At 34.1% G+C, this 21,931-nt stretch overlaps 2 protein-coding genes across 3 annotated transcripts; one reads left to right on the forward strand and one right to left on the reverse strand.

The window, feature by feature from the left end:
* The first annotated feature begins 708 nt into the window (after nt 1–708).
* LOC112521126 lies at nt 709–13,336 on the forward strand. Of its 2 annotated transcripts, none has more exons than XM_025129821.1 (19): nt 709–879; nt 1,537–2,029; nt 4,154–4,245; nt 4,946–5,110; nt 5,182–5,575; nt 5,964–6,082; nt 6,180–6,252; nt 6,325–6,542; nt 6,638–6,682; nt 7,238–7,355; nt 7,736–7,927; nt 9,320–9,405; nt 9,533–9,614; nt 10,279–10,395; nt 10,944–11,072; nt 11,503–11,673; nt 12,424–12,483; nt 12,566–12,765; nt 13,220–13,336. In XM_025129821.1, exons 1-18 carry the CDS (start codon nt 815–817, stop codon nt 12,668–12,670), a joined length of 2,724 nt encoding a protein of 907 aa, XP_024985589.1. In that variant the 5' UTR covers nt 709–814; the 3' UTR covers nt 12,671–12,765; nt 13,220–13,336. The 2 variants fall into 2 exon arrangements, with proteins under 2 accessions (XP_024985589.1, XP_024985590.1); XM_025129822.1 differs by having other exon boundaries at nt 7,259–7,355; nt 7,736–7,933.
* Nucleotides 13,337–14,442: 1,106 nt separating this feature from the next.
* LOC112520982 (B3 domain-containing protein At2g36080-like) lies at nt 14,443–19,369 on the reverse strand. Its single transcript, XM_025129603.1, has 3 exons — nt 18,784–19,369; nt 18,030–18,214; nt 14,443–14,460 (listed from the first exon to the last, which is right to left on the reverse strand). The coding sequence occupies exons 1-3, from the start codon at nt 19,367–19,369 to the stop codon at nt 14,443–14,445; spliced, it is 789 nt and encodes a 262-aa protein (XP_024985371.1).
* Nucleotides 19,370–21,931: the final 2,562 nt, after the last annotated feature.

Consider the following 21,931-nt stretch of genomic DNA (forward strand, 5'->3'; position numbering starts at 1 on the left):
CCATAAAGTAATAGTATCATTTGTTGCTGGTTCTGACCCAACTGACTCTAAATATCCAACAACAGGGGGCTAGTGAGGTGAATAGGTCCAGAGGGACAAGGAAGGAATAGTTTCAACACTCTTTTAGGGCTTCCTTTGTTCACAACCTAAACTTGGGAGGGGTACAGACAATATAAATAAGATACGCAATTTGGTATTTGTGTAACAATTTATGTTATGGGGTTTACATATACTTGTAACTTTTGTTATAATGGAAATCGAGAAGTATTTTTGATTCAAAAGAAAATACTGATTTTGTAAAAATCATATATGGTAAGTTCTCCAAAATCGAAAAATTTCACTCTCTCTCTAACATACTTTTTCTCTTTCATCGAAAAGATAAGATTTTATAAAATCTATTGAAGCAAAAATTCGAAAAATCTTCATTTTAGAAAATACATTAGAAATGGTGTAACTTTGTACCGTTTTCAGGTTTTGGACCGGTCTTTTTTTTGTCCTCCGTTCCAGGATTTTGATCGGGAGTTTGCTAATAGTTACAAAAAGACATCAACTTGGACCCATAATCGTTTAAGACCCACCCGCCAAAAGTGAAACTGGTAAGGATCCATCACCCGACCCAATCATCCGTTTTTGTTCTCTCTATCCTTCACTTTCACCTCTCCAAACACCACAAGCTTTTCCTCGCACCGACGTGGCTCTTCGCCGTTCGCTCCTCCGCCGATCACTACCCCTTTCCTTATCTTCATTACTTCCTCTAACGCTTCGTCATAATCAGCGGTCTCCGGCTAAACATTACTAAATCTGGTTATGATCCATGACCACTTCTCAACCTAACGCTCTCCCCAGTGTTTGTTGCCCCCGTTCTACCTCATTAACGAAGTAAGTACTCCCTTTCTTCCATTTACATAAGTATCTCTTTGATTCGAGCTGTTTATATTTTCTAATTATGTTGAGTAGCAGCTAGTTTAGTGGAAATTCAATGCAATTGAACGGTTTGTAGTCAATGATTTACTGCAGGTTTTTTATGTTAACTTAAAGTCCTTAAGCTTGAATTGTGAATAACTGAATGTCATAGCTATCACATTAGTCGTTGGATGATTGGATCACGGCAATGTTTTAGAGGTAGTTTTTTGTTTGATAATGATTAAGTAAAGCTTAGCCATCGTGAATTAAAAAGACTCACTCAATGGCTAGGGCATTAATTCAATACTGAAGTGCCCTTCATTGGTCGAACCTGCTATTAGGTATATTGACTTAAGCAATTGATTGTGGTATCCTTTGATCCTACCATATGGTCTGGGATATCAGAAAATTCGTTCTCCAAAGTAACATAGTTGATGAGCCAGATGGAGTTAACGGAAGTAAGAAGAACATAATTGAATATCAAACATCCTTTTTGAATCACGACTATTGAGCAATGGTATAAGCAAAATGTCTTACAAAGAGAGTTATTTTTGTAATATTAAAAAGAAGGGAATGCAGCAGGACTTGTACTTGTTAAACCTTTAACTTTCTAACATTGCATACATGATGCAGATCCCCGAATCCATGGATTCTGTGTAAACATTCCACAACCTGTTTTTGTCACAAGAAGGTAGCTGCTGTGGATTATTTACTGTTCAATAAGGCGTATTCAAGGAAGAGATGCCAGATAAGTCTTTGTTTATTAGAAGATGGGACCCTTGGACTTGGTTCCAGATCAATAGAGCCTCAATTCTCTGGCTTGACCCATAGCCAATCTAGAAGGAGGAGACAGTTTTTGCCATTTGCTTCTACTGATGATGGTGTAACAGTTAATGGTAATCCTCAAACAAGTACTAGTGGTGAGGTTGAGGAAATGAGGGTCAAGCTTGACCAGTCATTACAAAATGAAGAATATAATAGTGCACTTATCCAATCATTGCATGATGCTGCAAGGGTATATGAGCTGGCAATTAAAGAGCAGTGCTCTGCATCCAAGTTATCATGGTTCTCAACTGCCTGGCTTGGTATAGACCAAAATGCTTGGGTGAAGGCCTTATCTTATCAGGTTCGTTTCTAACATGCTTGTGACATGTGTCTATCATGTTCTTACTAGAGTCAATTAATATTTGCCTAAAATGAATGTCGGGGGGGGGGGGGGGGTTAATTTGCCACCCTGTGCAGCACCACCACTGTACCTAAGTGAATGTGTGTGTGTGTACCACAGTAGGCATATTTATGTGTTTTCAGATCTGCACATGATACTTATATCAGTCTTACGCTCTTATGATGGCTCTCTTTTTCCTATGAAATGAATTGATGTCAATGAAGTTTTGAGTTTATTGATTTTACGCATAGGTTTCTAGCTGAATAAGTAGAACATTAGAAATGGATCATTCAAAGAAAATAAGCTTATGTCTGTATTATACTGCATATATTCTATATGATTTCTGAAATTAAATACCAAATATTAAGTATGAGAGGATCGTCTACGTATGTTTCATCCAAATTCTGAATCAGAATGGGCCTAGGATTTTTCTTATGCTATGTAAAAAGTGTAGACACTGTTTTAAATCCCATCAACGATGATACGTAATGAATGGTTATATGGATATGAAAGGGAAACTTGAATGCTACAGCTCAGTTGTCTGTTGTTGTTATTTCAGATTGCTCAACCTATTGCTTATCAACGTCTGCTTAAAGAGCCACTTTTACCTTTGCTTGTGAAAATCTTAAACAGCTTCTTGGCACCATTATTGTAACTGTTAGCTGCATTTCACTCCTTTTTGTCCTTTTACCGCTCTTTTCAGTGTGTGCCTCAGATATATGTCTTCTTGTTTTTAAAGAAAATTCACTTCAGCGTTACAAAATATCTTTTTTGGTTAGAAAGAAATTATTGGGGAATTATATTTGTATTGATTTAAAGATGGGACTTCGGTAACTTCTGTATGGTGAACCAAAATTAGTGTTAGAACTTAGTATTCTAGTTCAATGAAGATGGGTCCTAGGATCTGAATGTCTCAGAGATAAGGTAAAATCACTCCATAAAATGCACTTCCAACACCAAATATAAATGCGGTCTAGATGTAATCTCTAATCAGGTCTAGCCACTTTTAGTCTAATTGGCTCTGGCCAAATATACTAGTGGTGGATTTCAAGATATGACGGTTGCTCTACGAGATGAAATGATATTTTGATAGGCAAGAATAAGGTTATTGTTGCTCCTCTGGAGATGCAGCAAAGATCCAGGGAAGTACCACCGTCCACAAATATCAATTGCTAGCAAATGGTTTCTTTAACCGGGTTATTTAAATCTGGTGGCTCATAAGTATACTAGGCATGTAACCAATGGTTCGACAATGCAAGAATTAAACAAATATCCAACTAGTTGTGGATTTCTCACAGTGAAGCTAGGAAGTGATCTCAAAGAGGTCTTAAAAAATAACAACAGTACACTAGAATTATGATCTTTCAGTATTTGGAAGGCCCCAACCAAATTAATCAGCATTTATCTTACTGAGAATAGTTATGATGAACATCAAAATTGGACCTGACAGTTGCAGGTAACTTCTGGGAAGTTGGCTTGTTATATTGACCTCACCAATAACTTCCATGTCTGTGTTTTGGGGCTTCTGAGTGTGGGGAGAACATGCCTATGTGTTTTTAAAAGTATTTGGACCTGTCAACTTTCATCACCTGGGGTTAATTTGGATTGTATAACCAATTAGACCTGGGGTTGAAATTCTTATCTACAAAGACTTCCCTTCCAAACCCTAGGAGCTGTAGTGCAGGGTGACCCTTTAATGTTGCTTTTATAATAAAAATATTTTACATGCTTTACATAGGATTTCACCATTTCTGGAACTGTATGGGTTTGTGCCATATGATTGAAAAATTTAAAATTGTGGTTAGCAAGTTCCATAGAAATCTACCATGTATCTGAAAAGATAGTGATGGTTACTAAATCCATATCCACGAAGAGATGAGATCCTGCTTTGTCTTCCTAAAATGGAGAAAATTTCTATTAGAATTTGCATGACATTCAAATATCTTGTAAATTCGCAATTATGATCTTTTGACTATGGTGCTTGGTGCTGATATTCCCCAGGAATTCTGGTTAATTAGATACCCATGGGCTTTTTCAACTTATGACATAAAGCTAATAACTTCTAATAACTTCTAATAACTTCAGGCCTCAGTGTATTCGTTATTATTAGCAGCATGTGAGATTTCATCTCGTGGAGATAGAAGAGACCGAGACATCAATGTTTTTGTGCAGCGGAGGTAAGGATATTGAGTTGGATTTTCTATTACTTCATTAGACATCTCCAGTCTGCATGAGGAAAGAAAATATGCAATTATTTTTATTTTGTTACATAGACACTCAAGAAAGATGTCTGTGTGGAAATCTGTTTCATTTTATGCCCAATTGAACACTTTCGGTTTTTGATTATCCTCAAAGGAGAAGACATCATATCATAGTTGCTATCATCGTCGCCAAAGCTCTCGAAATACAGAGGCAGATGGGAATACACTTTAAAGTATTTCGTCAATGAATATCTCAGTTTGATGAAATTGTGTTTTGGCATTTTGACTTGGGTTGGTTTTGTGTTGGGTTCATTATAAGCTCCAACTAAATTTAACTAAAACTAATGATCAGCTTGAGTGGCATTGATAAGCCAACTATGGCCCTTCAGCCTGGGATGAGATTTTGTTGTTGGGAACGATGATGCAAGTGATCTGTTGAAATATGTTATGGCGAATTTCCATTTATCTTCTCTTTTTCCCTCTTCTTTTTTCAGTATGTTAATCGTATTCCAAAAGACATTCCCTGATTCGTTTAGGAGAAAATACTCGGAAATTGTGTGTTGTGTTTTTGTTTTTCTGTTTACCTTTAGTATTTCTAAGCTTTGCTGATTATAAAGGTAGCATTTCATTATCAGACATGCTTTTCGTATTTAATCTAATAATAGCTTTTATGCAGTTTGTCACGGCATTCTGCTCCCTTGGAAAGTGTAATCCGGGATGCACTATCAGACAAGCAGCCAGAACTTTATGACTGGTTTTTGTCTGAGCAAGTGCCGTCTGTAGTGTCCAGTTTCGTCAATTATTTTGAGAAGGATCAACGATTTGCTGCTGCTACTGGGGTGTAAGTAGCTATCTTATAGAGGCAGCGGATTTTTTGTTACTACATCCTGCTAATTTATTCTTTTTGTCCAGTCTCAGAAAAGGAACATCCTTGAGTTCAGGGGATTCAAGTGACAGATCTTTGCTCCTATTTGCCTTGAGTTGCATTGCTGCAATAACCAAACTAGGCCCTACAAAAGTTGCTTGCACACAATTTTACTCTGTTCTTCCTGAGATAACTGGTAGACTGATGGACATGCTGGTTGAATTTGTTCCCATATGTAAAGCTTATAGTTCCATAAAAGAGATTGGCCTACGCAGAGAATTTCTGGTCCATTTTGGACCTCGAGCCGCAGCATGTAGAGTGAAAGATGATCAAGGCACCGAGGAGGTCCTATTTTGGGTGAGTCTTGTACAGAAGCAGCTACAGCGGGCTATTGATAGAGAAAGGATATGGTCAAGATTGACGACCTGTGAAAGCATTGAGGTAAAATATTGAGGTTCTCAACACCTGGTAGAGATATAGAAGTATATATATTGCTTCAGACCCGTATATGCAGCAAAACAGTTCCAATCTATTTGTAGATACTGCTAATTTCTGCCTGCCTACTTCATTATGACTTTGGATAAACCAGAGTGACTGGAGCTGAAATGTTACATCACCATTTATAGCTGGAGATAAGGTTTAATTTCGATATATACAAGCTGAGGTCAATATAGGATGTGGCGAATAACATTTTTCCTTGAAATTGAACTTCTTTAGATTGGAGTTTTAACGAGGACAAGAGTGTGTACATGAGGAACAACCTCTTGTGCTTTAATACCTGCTACGTTAGTCATGTTGCAGTAGTTTAAGTTAATTCCTGTGCATGCAGGTTTTGGATAAGGATCTGGCCATTTTTGGATTCTTCATCGCTTTGGGAAGGAGGACTCAGTTATTCCTATCTGCGAATAACTTTGAGGCAGTACCTAAACCCATTGAAGGGTTGATCAGGTAAAGTTTTCGGATGAGGGTTGCTTCTATATTGATCAGCATTCTCATGTCAACTTTGCATTTGATCTGAATCTGATTATTTCTCTCTTCAAAGCAGGTATCTTATTGGTGGCAGTGTGCTATACTATCCCCAGCTTTCATCAATAAGCTCTTACCAACTGTATGTTGAGGTTAGCATATTTGGATTGATGTATCATGTACAGATGGATCTGCAAATTCTGATAGGGGCCAATATTTAACAGGTTGTATGTGAAGAGTTGGATTGGCTTCCATTCTATCCAGGTGATATTGACGCTCAGAAAGGCTCACATGGTCATAGAAGTAAACAAGGTCCTCCAAATGAGGATGCTGTTCCTCTTGTTTTAGATGTTTGTTCACACTGGATTCAGAGCTTTATCAAATATAGTAAATGGCTTGAGAACCCTTCTAATGTCAAGGCTGCAAGATTCCTTTCTAGAGGGTGTGCCATCTGTTCATTTTTGCTTTTCTTTACAGATTTCAAATAGAATTTGGCTCTTTAATTAGGTGATCAAAGTTGAATTTTTCTTATTTCAGGCACAACATCTTACAGGAGTCTATGGAAGAATTAGGCATACCCAAGTAAGTAGAATGCTACATGACCAACCTCTGGTTCTGTCTCTGTACATAATTACATTTTCGGTGATGAGTGTTAACTCGTACACTTGGTTAGTCTACAAGGCAGCAAATCTATGTCTTTACGTATAAGACATTTTGTGCACGGAGGTTTACCAGAGTCAAATTCGTTAGCTAAGTCACACGAATCAATTAGGTGGTAGCTACAAGGTAGGCCATTATTCAAGATATAGAACTGTGGAAACTAGGAGAAATATGTAGTACACACATATTTTTATACTGCCTTACAACAACAAAGAGCCTACAAGGTAGGCCTTTATTCAAGCATTCCTATCTAAAACTAACACCTTCCACGTCTTTAAAGACACATATACATGGAAAGCCAACTCCTGATGGTCCAAGTAGTCAAGTATGATGCTCCAATATGTGTAGAACCTACCAGTAAGCGCACCGCGGTTTGCAAACTTGGTTTTTCCTTATCTCAGTTTCTTGCTACTTCTGCAAAATGCATCTTCTCATTGAGTGATATGTTTAAATTTAGTAAAGATCCATCACTTGTAGAATATGGAAATGTTACTGCAGGAAGCTGATGATTGAAAGCAGTAACACAGATGTTTTTGAGATTACTCGTTCAGGAAGTTATTCTCCATTGAAAAAAGAACTAGATTCTTTTGACAAGGTATCTTCATCTTTCACAAAGTTGAGTTATTTTTAGTTTTCAAATTCTTTGGCTTCGGTGTGATTATCTATGCTTGGCCTGCACTTCAAATTGTTTGGTCATCCATGAATTTGGTGTGTCATAGAGTTCTAGGGTTTCCCCTTATTCTCATTTAAACTGGAGACTCAGTCCCGAAAAATATCACATTATCTTCTAGGAGTTCTTTAGGCCGCATGCGATTACTTTGTTTGCTTCTGATCTCTATCTTCCTTCTGAATTCTATTTTGCATGATGCTTAGTCAAACAATCAGTTAACTATTGGGCATTTCTTGTTCTAGTCTTTTGGAGATGGAAAATTTTATGTACGGTTACAATAACAATATGACTTAAATTTCGTCTAGGCCCTGGAAAGTGTTGATGGAGCCCTTGTTAGGCTTGAGGAATTACTTCAAGAGTTACATGTGTCCAGCTCAAGTTCTGGAAAGGAGCATCTAAAAGCTGCTTGTTCTGACCTCGAGAAGATTAGGAAACTTAAAAAAGAGGCTGAATTTCTTGAGGCGTCTTTTAGAGCCAAAGCGGATTCCCTTCAGCAGGTATCTGTATGTATCTAAATAGAGACAATCTACCTCATAATAATATTTCCTTGTGATGTAAAACTAGACTGGGAAAAATGAAAATACTAAACTCACATCTTTACAGCTTCTTGGTTAAACGACTTCTACAGAATTAGCTTGACTTGCTGAAAATCTGTATATCTGCTTTTGGTTATTACAATGGATAATTGTCATCATGGTATATGCAAATGTTCCATATATGCTAAAACAATTGCTCAACTAAGGAGGAGATTCTTTGTCACCACAGGATTTAATACCAAGTTAAATTATTTCCCTGTGAAATATTGATCAGTAACTCTTACTGCCTAAAAAAACATACTATTGATGTGTCATTATGTTGTAAGATCAAGAATATGTATACTTCATTGGTTATTCCGCAATGATGTACCAACTTAGCATAGTTTCGTTTCTTCGAGCTGCATTATTGATGCCAACTACAAGATACAATTGGTTGAACTACTACTGCTTTAGTTTGATGGTTTAGAATTGGGTAAAATTGATGACCTACACCGGTTAATATTAATAATTATCTGAAGTAAAGAGGAAGAGGAAAAGAGAAAAGCATTCACATGCATAGTTCGATGTTCATTTCTTTGAGATGTGTGCAAACAGGTGAAACATCACACATGATGTTGTCTGTGCTGATTGTTACTCTTGCTTTATTCTCTTATATTTTTCGTTACACGTATGACATAAAACAAATCTAACAAACCAACCTAGTATATCCCACTCGAAAGTAGGGTGCAGGGTGGGATGCATGTAGACAGGTCCTCTATAGTAGAACGCCTGTTTCCGTGAAGACTCCTGCTCGTGCAAGAGAGTGAGCAAAAAGGGAAGAGGAACAAAGACTAGCAAATAATAAGCACAGGAGTTAGAAATAGTAAGGCATAGGTACATTAAACATAGAATAATAAGGCAAGACACACATAGAGAAGGGAAGGTAAAGCAAAACACACATCCCTCTATCCCTCTCCCCCGAACTTGACTTGCTTCTAACTGTTTGGGGATATTTTATTAGAAACAATAATCACGATCCTTTCAATTTTTTGTGCCAAATACAAAGCTAAACTAATTGCTGGAAGAAAACTCTATGGTCTCTTCAGTCATGAGGACATTCTCTTAAGAACACACCTGCTCTTTGTACATTATTATGTTCATGGATACGACATTTCTTTCTCTTTTGGATCTTTCTCTGCAAAAGTCAGATCCAGCACTTGCATGTTACATTCTAGTGTAAAAGTTGATATCGTGGTCATACTATCCAAAATAAAAGATATTAGTATATCCTATATTTCTTACCACATACCCTATGATTAAAACCATGGATGCAAACTTTTTATGTATGTGACTTTACATCTTGTTTGTATCTAGGGAGATGATGATGGTCGTCCCAAGTCTTCTGATAGGAACAAGAGGCAATCTGTTAGAGGCAAGAATGACATGGATGTATCCAGCAGGTATAATCCTTCACTGAATCACTTTAAGCACGTATCATAAGATTAGCGTTTTGTATTAATGTTTTAGCCTGTGCACACCTTATTTGCTTTATTTTTATATTTTTCTTCTTTCTCATTTGTTCTATAGTAAACCTGATGGCTTATGGAACTTTCTGGTACCCCGTGCGACTCCAACAACCGACCTCCAATCAGAAACTGCCTATGGAAGTGTATGCCTCAGAATTTTCAATTTTTGATGATCTCTACTTTATTTTATGTACATATATAAGGTGTATATGTGTTGTGTAGGTCAATTCTTCAACTTATATTGTAGTTTTCTGAGTCCAGATTTTGTGAAGAAAGCTTAGGAGCTTCATGAATAGTGCATGGAAAGGCCAGTCTGTTTGGACCACTGATGATAAAGTGCCTATATGGTCTATAATACCTGTTAGAAACGCCACCTTATCCATGTGACATCAACCCACTGAACATATGATGTGTAGCTAATTGACACCTCCGACCTCAGTTCATGTGTTTTTAAGCTTCATAACAGGCAATTGAATCCCCACCCTTGTCTATAAATTCTGATGGTAATAGAGCATGGAATAAAGGCAAGAAACCTACATGAATAGCTAGAGCCCGCATCTCAGGTTCATATGCAGGCACACCTTATAAGATGAGTCATTGTGGAAGCTCACTGATTTTGATAGTAACTTATCATGATGCAATTCCATCGAAACAAGTGTGCATCTATGTTTGAAGTTCTTTAGAGAAACTGCTCGTCTGTTCTGCTTTTGGTCAGAGTAATCAAGTTTGTACAAGCCTGAATATGTTATGTTTTATAATATACAATGTCCCTAGTAGTTGAAAGTTGGAATTAATCTTTTTTTGCAGGAAGATACAGGTGTACTGGAATCAAATGAAATCCAGCGGTTTGAATTATTAAGAAATGAGCTGATAGAACTTGAACGGCGAGTTGAAAGAAGTGCGAAACAGTCTGAGAATGAAGAGGTTTTCTTTTTATCTAAATTCTATTTAGCAATTTAGGGAAGTACTGGGCTTGTTTGGTTTGGTTACATATCCTATTTCTAGTGCATGACTTCCCCCCTACACACACAAAAAAAAAAAAAAAACAAACAAACAAACAAGTAAAAGAAGAAGAAAAGAATTCGTAGCTCCTCAATTGCTTCAAACATGGTCCAAGGAAAGAAAGGCCTTTTGTATAATGTGAATCATATAATGGATCACTGCAAAGAAATTGATATGATATGATATGTTATCTTTAACATAAGGATTAAGGGTAGTAATGGGGTTTAGGAGTTCCACAGGGTCTTGTTCATTTTGCATGTGTCCTTTTTTTTTTCTGTTCCCTGACAAGTTAGGACATTTTTCTAAGTTAGATTAATTTTAACCCCATACATTCTTCTAATTATAAATTTTTGTCTCCCTTTTATCGTGAATCTGATGATCCTTTCACCCAAAAAGAAAATAGAGAAACACGGGATTAAGAAAATACTGGCATGGTTGATGATGGTCATATTCCTTGTATTTGTGTATAGGAGGATATTAGAATGGCTGATGATCCTGCTGATTATTCTAAAGATGCTGAAGGGGTTCTTGTGGTTAAGGTGCCAGAAAAAGAGAATATCATCGGAAGGTCCATAAGCAAGCTCAAAGGAACTACCACGGTAAACACTTCCCCCTCACTCTAGTAAACTTAGTGTTGTTTTATGCTTTATACATTGGTTCGTTTCTCTGCATATCAATTTTTTTTTTCATCAGAGTACCAAAGTGTGACCGCATATTCACACCATGTGTTTCTTCCTCTTTTAGGTTTGATTACATTTTGCTTTTGTTCAAATGTGATATTCATTGTGTATTGGAAACAAAGTGAAACATCTTTCTAAATAGCAATTAAATAACCAAGAGCTGAATTTGAATGTCCCACATGTGCCTCAGAGGCTAGTCTTGAAGTACTGTTTCAAGAAATCTAGTGGTTGAACATCTATCTCATCCACTCTGCAAACATTTAGTTTTGCAAATGTTTCTTGATTAAAATTCACATTTTTTCGGTCAACCCCGATTGCTGGTGACTGATCATATTAGTTCTATAAGCAGGATGTCTTACAGGGTACTCAACTTCTAGCCATAGATGCTGCTGCAGCTACAGGATTGCTTAGAAGGACCCTTATAGGGGATGAATTGACTGACAAAGAAAAACAAGCTCTTCGAAGAACTTTAACTGACTTGGCATCAGTAATTCCGATCAGCATTCTCATGCTACTACCTGTGAGTTCCACTGTCCTTGGGATAAATGGTCATTGTACTATTGTGGGTCCATTGTAGTTGTCTTGAAAAGATAACTTTTAATCTTCAGTCTCCAAGAAAATCCTATTTTTAACTTGACATGAAGACAGATTTTATGCTCCCAAGTGTCCCTTTTTTGGAGATCCATATATGGCCATCGTGAAATTTAATTATTTCTAGATTATAAAGCTAGCTCCTTTTTCGTGGAACGGAGGGAGTACTCCCTCTGTCCCAAAATAAGTGTCCACAATGAACATGGCACACAGTTTTAAAAGTGTTTAATTATTACGCTTTTTAAGTAACTAAACAACACTTTTACCATTAATAACAGAGAGATTTTCTCCATCACATAATTAAGGGTAGAATAGGAAAATGCACACTTAATTTTGAAAGTGGACACTTGTTTTGGGACGAAATAAAAATAAAAATGTGGACGCTTAATTTGGGACAAAGGGAGTATGATTTAGCAAGTAGATAGCGTTAACAAATTGATCTCTTATAATTTTAGTTTAGTTATGGTATTTGTTATCTAGAAAACAGACACCCCCATTTATGCAGTTGCTAGTAAAATGCAGCTGAACTTAAACAAGAGATCATATTTCGACTTCTAACACCCAATTTACAATTCAAGCCCATGCATCTACCTAATTTGGGACCAAAACTAGTAGCAAAGAAAATAAACCGTTGTATTTCTCTATTTCATTTTCTCTAATGTTGAAGATGCGTCTATAGGTCACTGCAGTTGGGCATGCAGCAATGTTGGCCGCTATTCAGAGATATGTACCGTCGCTGGTGAGTGCTGCATATCTGGTTTGCGTTCCTTTCTGCTGTTTCTTGCATAAAGACCGACAAATTCTTTATTTGTTTTGTGAAGATACCGTCAACTTATGGACCTGAAAGGCTGGATCTTTTGAGGCAGCTTGAGAAAGTGAAGGAAATGGAAACCACAGAGGTGAACCCCACAGGATCTGCCGATTGAGCACAGAAGAAACTTCTAACCATACACAACTGATTAAATTCAACAGGAAGACATATTTCTCATCTTGATCTGGTTCTGAACCCATTGGACATGAGGTGAGCATTGTGTTCATTCCTAGAGTGATGCAACTTCTAGTATCTCTGCATCCCTATTTGAAACTTCACATCTGCAGCAAAAATATACAAAATTGACATATTTGCATCTGTATGCCCGTATCCGCATAAACAAAATCATTTTGAAAAGCATAAAAAATAAAGATCATGGGATTCACAAAACAAACGCATGTATGTATGATTTAAATCACTACAGTTATAAGGTCTTGGTTGATATTTTGAACTTGATATAATACATTAGATTTGTACCTATATAACGACTATGGATGTGGATATTTGCAAATAGAGCCGCAATATCTGAAATCCAAATATGGCATTGGATATCAGATATTAATTGCGGAGTTTTGATAAGATATTACGGATATCATATAGCGTATTTGTGTTTGTTAGGTAAATCTTGTGGAGTGTTGAAGAACTGAACTTTATTTGTTTGCAGTTTCCAGATTGTTGCAGAGTCTGCTTTCTGGTGGTGTGCAATTAACATTTGCTATGTACATGATTTTGTATAAAATGGTACATGTTTCTTGTAATGTAATGTAATAATGGTGGTGCGTAGCTGTTTTCTTTTACTTTTGTGTTTTATCTACTGCATCTTTTACCTCCAAAAATCTCTTCTATGTTATAATCATAGCTTTCAAGTGTTGGAAACACTTAAAAGGCGGAAATTAATAGAAAATGCCATTTTCAACTTTCAATTTCACCAGCTTGCGCATCTGCCATTTCTTAAGGTGACACTTGAGGAGGTACTGATATTTTTGGAGATGTCTGTAGAGAAATGATAAAGAGAAGAATTTGGTCCTTGATTTTCCAGACTAAAAAGTGCCTACCGAGAGTCACTTACCTTACTAGGTGAGTCGAGGACCGAGAATCTTACTCAGTAAGTAAAGGAGACTCTTATCCCGTAAGTATTTATCGGGCAAAAAATAGTTATCAACAATCCATTTTAATAGTTCAAGAATTTTGGTTAGTTTTGCTGCTTTGATCTGTAATATATGTATACAAATAATTGAAACTGTTTATTGGTTTCTTATGATTTTTCTATGAATTTCAATTTATATACATGAAAACTGAAATGCCTTTTTATTTGTCTAAATTCTAGTTTTCAAAATATATATATATATATATATATATATGTATTTTGAAAACTAGAATTTAGACAAATGATAGGTGTTTTATTGAATGCTATTATTAAGGAAATGTGAAGATTGAATTTGAAGGAGTACAAATATTGGGGGCCACAAGTACCTGCTTTTACTATACAATGCATGTTAACTTAACTATACATACATGCATTATGCATATGTATGTATCGAATCATAACAGTTGCCTATTACAACCACCCCATCATCACCCTGGTGGTGGGGTGGTACATACCCCCCTTCCCCTTTCCCTTCTGCTGTTGATCAGGTCCTTTTTCCTTCTCCCATTCTGCTTGATTTCCAATGGTCCAGATCTCCCCCCATCACATCATCTTATGATGTCCCACTCCTACCCTATTAAAACCCATCAATTTTTTTATTTTTTTATTTTAGGAAAGAATCCAGTTTTTTTGAAATGGATTGGTCCTATAAAAGAGAAGAAAATATGCCTGAAAATCTGGGATCTCCCTGGTTTTGTGCCATCCAATCACAAATAATTGAGACTCAAATTCCACACATCTTATCCTTCCTCCTCTTCCTGCTACAATAACAATACCACACAATACGCAATCAGGTCCCACTCATACACAAATTTATTCATTTTTACTCTTTTTCTTGTTTTTATTATTAAAATTTTATTAATAACCAGGGTAATTTAGTCATTTCAGCCTTTTATACATTTATTTTTTTCTTAAAATTTCAAAACATGTCTGTAATAACTATAAAAACAAAGAGCTATGTGTAATTTAACATCAATAAATGAGTTGAAATTAATTATATAATTTAATAAATTTATTATAACTGCGAATTAGTTTTTATTTAAGGGGATTATTGATGTGCTTCACATACCATGGGACATGGAATATACGAATGAACTTAATAACCGGTGTATATGGTGGATTTATGGTACAATAAGTTGCAGGCAACCAATTTAGTTAGGGATCAAGAATGCAGAGATACAAATATGTAGAACAGATTATGTTTTAGTAAGGTCGTATCAAGTAGCAACCAATTTAGTTAGAATCTAACTAGGATGTCTATAAGGATAGGACCACTATTTCCTTCTACATCATGCCAAAAAGAAAGTAGGGACATCATATCTAGTCGACCAACCTTCGAGATATAGATATATATATATATATATATATATATTAATACAAGCATAAAACTACTTCAATGAACGAATTTTGGGTGCTAAGATCGCTGATCATGATGGAAACAAGTTTAGGTTATAACCTACGACCCATTTTATCACTGGTTTTGTTCAAAAAAATGGTTTTAAATGATTTTTTAGATGGTTAGATGAAATTGAGATATGACTACAGCTATGCATTCAAAAATTGATACATGAATACACTCATGTCCACATACATCCAAACCGAGGGGGACAAACATGCCCATACTCTGTATCAGAACTGTAAATATATTTATCTATTATATATATATCTATACGATCTTATAAAGCAAATTTAACAAAAGTCTTAAAGTCTTAAAATATTAAATGACCAAGATATCCTTTATACACTTTTTCACCCATTCCTCTCCTCACATGCACTCACCCCTCACATACACTCACCCTCTCACAACCGATTTTTTTAAAATTATAATTTTAAATTTTACACTTTATACCCCTATAATTAGTTAATTAATTTACTTTACGTCATTTACTTTTAAAACATGTTTAAAAAATACATTTTTATTCTACCAAGTTACACCATTATAATCATCTCTTTAATACTTTCGAAATGAGTCCAATATTGAATAATTTTTGACTTAATTATATTATTATATATTATATATACTGTGAAAAAATATTTTTAATATTTACGATTTATACTTTTATAGTTATATATATATATATATATACTATATATTTTGGGTTTGGGTTGTCCAAATTGCACTATATAATATGTTCTGAATTAATATGCTCTTGAGTTTTTTTGAAATATATATATATATATATATATATATATATATATATAGGAGCGATCAAATGAAAATCACTCCAATTTGTAAAAACCGTAAAAACTACTCTCATCCGTCGTTAATCTTATAAATTTTTTTCATGAAATTGTTAATCTTGTGAAATTGTTTCATATACTACTTTTTTTGATGAAGTTGTTTCATATGTGGTTATGAAATTGTTTCATATACTACTTAATAAAATTTTAATGAATTTGTTTCATGTATTTCTCTAAAATTAAAATAATAAAGATGATAATATCCATGATTAACACCCTCCACAATAAAATGGTTAATCAACCTCTCATAATTACAAAAAAATGAACAAAATAAAAAATTATGATTGATTGAATGTGAGTGGTTTTATTTGAACCCACCCCTATATATATATATATATATATATGCATGTATTAATTTAACCTTAATATGAGTTTCTGGACAAGAAAAAGAGTAAACAGTCGAAATTTCATTCTAAAACTCATATTTTTTGATCTTTTCATGGCTTATGATATGTTAAATTTGTAGTTTTCTTTATTGGTTTTGAGTGTTTATCTTAAAACTTAAGTTTCTTGGTTCTTTACTCTTGGTGTAAATTGAACACATTTGTGGTGTCGTTTAGATATATTGGATTTTAAACTGTCATATAATTTTTTTCATCGATAATCTGTAATTGGAACCATAACTCTTATTTATTCAAATTGTATTAATATGTAAAGACTAAGTGTAACTTATATCATCGTTAAATCTTATCTTATAAAACCATTGGAACTTCAAAATCATTAAAATTCATAGCTCCCGCTGCATTGTGCGGGTACACAACTAGTATATATATATACATATATATATGTATGTATACACGTTCAATTGTATATGTAGAGTGTCCAATTGTATATTTAGAGTGTCATGTTAACTAACTTGAAATAATTATGATATATTTTGATTATTTATTGATAACATTAACATTTGATATTTGATAAGTTTATGGATTCCAAATCTATTTGCATTGGGCAAAACTTATATAGTATATTAAATGATATGATTTATAATATATAGCAAATAATAGTATCTCCAACATATCCTTTAAATTCTTGTTATATATGGTTTATAATATATAACAAATAATATCATTTTTAAAAGGGAGATTTTAAAGATTTTTATTATTCTAGCAACGGTGAAATTCTCTAAATTTCATGAACTTTCTAAAAATGATTACCTATGAAAAAAAAATTATTTTTTAATATTTCCTACCACTTAGAATCATTAAAATTAAATAAATAGCTGAGAGAACTAATATCTTACAGAAAAATATTAAACATTTGAATAATACTATAAGGGTGTTCGCATAATGTAACGAAATATATCTCGATTTCAATGTTTTATTTTATTTTGATCTTTGTCGATGTTATAATACGAATTTATGTGGTTTTGAGCAAACAATAATGTTTTTCTTAAGAAAATATAAATTTGAATACATCAAAAAATTAATATATATATATATATATAAGTTCTTATTTTTTGTGTAATTTTTTAATTTAATTTTTAATTATAATTTAATTTAGGTTTGGTGACGAGGTAATTTATTTTTGTTTAATATATATCTTTTTAATTCAATTTTTTATTATATTTATCTACAGTTAGTTATACGAACTCAAACATAGAGCTTAATAAGTTGTATTCACGCACAATTTACTAGCAATCCTAAATTTTAAGTAATATGCATAAATAAGCAATACTTCATGTATAAAAAATGATTTTTAAGAGTTTTTGTCAAATTGTTTTATAATATAGTATAGATAATTTATATTATAATATTCGAAATAGAAAATATTGAAAATAAATATAAATTTTATTTTTAATTCTTTAAGTATATGTTAGAGATTTTAACACCAAAAATGTTAAAATGTAGCATTTATTATTAATTAAATACATAAAATATATTTGTCTCGGAATAGGAGGCAACAAAATCATCACTTGGCAATTATTATACCAAAAACAGATCGAGTATTCCAACCATATCATTTTCAAAATTTGAGATAATATTCCTATATTTAATTTATTTTAATACTAATTGTATTTTATATATTTAAATATATACTATATATGACATTAAACAAAATACAAAATAAACATAAAAATGTAACTAACCATGTTAAGATGAAAGTCCGAGGAATTGTAACTATACTGGTGATCTGGTCGACCACTCTGGCTCGAGCCATCCGGAGTTGATGGCTCAGAGTTATCCGGGCACTCGAGGTTCACCCCGAATAGCCTCAATCGTCTTGTTGCTACCGCTCCTCTTTGGCAATTATTTACATTTTCATATATCCCTCCTGCATTATTTCATTTTTATAAAAAAGAAAACATTTAATTGAAATATTATTAAAAATATATTCCAAAATAAACGTTCCAACAAATCTTTAAAATGGAGATCACGGGGTTTTTGCTCCAACTAATGAAAATTATTGAATATCTTATTAATACAATTTATACTGTAATCTTCAAAAGGGCAAATTGCATGAAAAAGTAACGTACTTTAACTTGATTCCTATTTTGGGTAACGTACTTTCAAAACTTTCATTTTGGTACCTATTGATAGAGCAAATTGCATGAAAAAGTAACGTACTTTAACTTGATTCCTATTTTGGGTAACGTACTTTCAAAACTTCAATTTTGGTACCTAAGATGTAAAGTTTTAAACATTTAAGTACCCGGGTAACCCAGTGACGACTAATTTTAGACTAAAAAAAGACTAATGGAAAACCCGTAGAAGATTAATAAAGGGTTTTTGTGGTGGCACGTGCTACCGCTTAGTTTTTTTGTTACAGTGTAAAAAGGTATAGGTCGTGAAAAGTGTTATCATACTAATTTGTTGTATGTTACCGTATATATAATTAATTACCTGCATGAGGAGATTCGGGTTGGTATGGAAGAGGAAGGGATGGGTGCGAAGGATAATTAGAGTGCGCATCATGGAACACCGCCGTGCTCCACCCACTAACCTGAGCACCACCAAGCGCAACCGGCTGAGCAGAACGCCGTCTCCACCCTATGAACATTTTTTCACAATCCAAGCCGTCTCGCTCGAACAAAACGACGTCGCCGGCATCCAAACGCTTCTCCTTCACGTAGCGACTCCAACCCTTGGTCAACACGTAGCTTTGACTGCTGTTCCAATACGAGTACCGGAACCGCCATAGCTTCCCTGACTCGTCCTCAAAACTCAACAACAGATCTTTCTGTTGGTCGGCGGCGTCACCACCACCGAGCGGAAAGTATTTCTCGGCGTGTTGTTTGGGAATGACAAGGCGGTTGAGTTTTCCGACGTCGCTGGGAGTCAAGGGTTTTTCAAACATGGGTTGTTTAGCGAAGTGAGGATGATGATGATGATGATCCGGGGTGATGGTTTCGAGGTGGTTATTAACGAAATGATGGTGGTTGAGGTTGAAATCGACGGTGGAAGAGGGTGGTTGATGAGGGGTTTCCATGATATGATATGGTGGTGGTGATTGAGGTAAAGAAGTGATTGAAGGACATTTTTGTAGCATGGGAAATGTACAGTAAAAGAAAGAAAGAGAAATGATGTGTGTTTTTAACGTGGGAATACTGTGTGTGGGCCCCAAACAGTATGCAAGTACAAATGGTGACGAAACCCCAACCTTCCAGTTCCAATCATCTTATTAGAGTGTTATTTTTCTCTATTTTGCACAAAATTCGGTTTTTTTGTTAATAATTCAATAAATTTAGTGGTCATTTACTAAATACTTACTTGAAAAGCGTTTACCGGATAAATTTCTTCATCGGATGAACATAAAAAGGGTCAAGAATCTTACCGGGTAAGAGCAATGAGAAAAATGGAGAATCTTACCCCGGTAAATGAGGATGACGACTCTTACCCAGTAAATCGTTTCATTCGATATATTTTGATATATACTAAAATCTTACACATTAAAATAAATCATAGCGTTGACTCCTATCGGTAAGTGCTTATTGGGTAAGCAATTGGGTAAATGGCCCCTTGGTAAGATTTCAGAACTATTTGACAGTCGTTGAATAGTTCAATGCAAAATGATTAAGTTGTTAGAATGATTAATAGACTCTCATGATATAGTACAAAATAAAATATAATTATTTGGTAATTGTTTACAATGAAATTAGGGTGCTGAATGATTAAGTGACATATTATTCATAGAGTTTTAGAACCACTAAGAGACAAATTATTTTTTGTCAAACAAGATTCACCTCTGAACGCTTCGGAGGATGACTCTTAATGGAATTATTAAGAGCTAAACAAACAACCCCCTACAATTTACTTGGTTTAATATATACGGTTGTTTGATAATAACTTAATGATATAAAAAATAGTTTATTCAGTAAGCTTCTAAAAGAAAATTCTATATAAGAAGCCAATTTTTTTCCCAAACATATCTCTCACAACCGAAAAACACACGCTCATTTGAAAACTCTCTCAACCAAAACTTTATTAATTTATACAAACAAATTAATTTACAGAGACAGATTTATTTATATAGAAGTTAATAAAAAACCAACCAAATAACCTCTTATTACTCTTACTTACTTTATCGAGTAATATTTTCACCATCAAAATGAATTGTTGGCAGGGTCGTCCCATTCTTTTGGAGACCCTATTATACGTGTATTAAAATTATAGATTGTCTAAAACAAGTAATAAACAAAATAAAATATAAAAGCTCATGTCATATTAAAATATTAAAAATTAAAACAAACAAAAATGTTTAAAATAATAAAGTGAGAAGAATATTAAAGAGTCGTTTCTGTTTTTGATCAGAAAATTCTGAAATTAAATAGTTGTTTCTTATTCTGAAAAAAAATTAGACAGATCTTTATTAAGTTGGTTCACAAGTCTCAATAGATGACCCTGATTGTTGGTAAAAAGTCTTTTACCGGGTAAGCGTTAAACAGGTAAAAGTCTTATCCCTCACATACTGAATAAGATTCTCGATCTTATTATACGTCGTACCGAATAGAATTATTGCTAATGTTAAAATATCTGTTGTTTATTAAAATTTATAATTTTAGAAAAATAGGACATGAAGACGAAGGTATGGAAAGGGGAAGATGACTGAAGCAAAGAATCATATAAACAGTAAAACATGTACTCCATCCACCACTATTCCCTTTTTTAACTGGACCAAGCTACAAAGATAATGAAACACATCGTGTGGCCTCTTCAATGTATTTTTATCAACTAGTTTTTTTTATCAAAAATATTAGTTTATCAGCTAACTTTACAGTTAATAACTGATTTGTAAGCTAATGATTCTTTGCAGGTTTGAACGAGTACAAGAGAGATCTGTTGGTTGATTCATTGTCCCTGCATAAAAGATACTCATGTTCAAGTTAAGCTAAAAAATAACAAGTTTGACTATCGTGGGACTCGGATCTGAGCCTTCTGTAAAAAACAAAACATTTACCAGCTTCGTCATTAAAGTCTTGTACTGACGTTTTAGTTACAAAAACTGTATAATGACATCCAACAAAATAATACGATGACATCGTTCATAAACGTAACTTTTTTTTCTTCTTATGATATAATAATAATAGAGCGGCATGTGTCGCTCTATCCTTCTATGTAGGTACATCCCTTTGTTAATAAATTATGTCATCCTTTTTTTAAGTCGATTAAAAATAAAAAAAGATTAAAAAAATAAAAATTTAAAAGGGGCTGGCAGAGCAGCGAGGGGGTGGGCCTTTTGCACCTCCCCAGTCATTGGCTACTTATGACCTGTCGTTATGCCCACTCTCTCATTTCTGTATAACACGTATCAATATCATGTATCTATACTATATTATAAAGCATTTGGTTAAAACTTTTAAAAACTCTTAAACTCTTAAAACTCTTAAACTCTTAAAACTCTTAAACCCGTTCATCCCTAAACAATTTCATCCCTATCCGATTTCATCCCATAATTGAATTCGTGTAACTAACTGCAGATAAACACAATCAAATACAGGATAAACATCTCATTTTAAATATAAAAAATATAAAATATAATTAGAATAATCAT

Source organism: Cynara cardunculus (genome assembly GCF_001531365.2).
Source record: "Cynara cardunculus var. scolymus isolate 2C chromosome LG 11, CcrdV1, whole genome shotgun sequence".
NCBI classification, from domain to species: domain Eukaryota; kingdom Viridiplantae; phylum Streptophyta; class Magnoliopsida; order Asterales; family Asteraceae; genus Cynara; species Cynara cardunculus.

Bases quoted from the DNA above. Each gene is read 5' to 3' on its own strand.
- LOC112521126 (XM_025129821.1), top strand. From the start codon at position 815: ATGACCACTTCTCAACCTAACGCTCTCCCCAGTGTTTGTTGCCCCCGT. The intron at 6,083-6,179 runs GTAAAGTTTTCG...TCTTCAAAGCAG, and splicing joins CCCATTGAAGGGTTGATCAG to GTATCTTATTGGTGGCAGTG. The intron at 7,928-9,319 runs GTATCTGTATGT...GTTTGTATCTAG, and splicing joins AAGCGGATTCCCTTCAGCAG to GGAGATGATGATGGTCGTCC.
- LOC112520982 (XM_025129603.1), bottom strand. From the start codon at position 19,369: ATGGAAACCCCTCATCAACCACCCTCTTCCACCGTCGATTTCAACCTC. The intron at 18,215-18,783 runs GTAATTAATTAT...GAAATAATGCAG, and splicing joins ACCCGAATCTCCTCATGCAG to GAGGGATATATGAAAATGTA.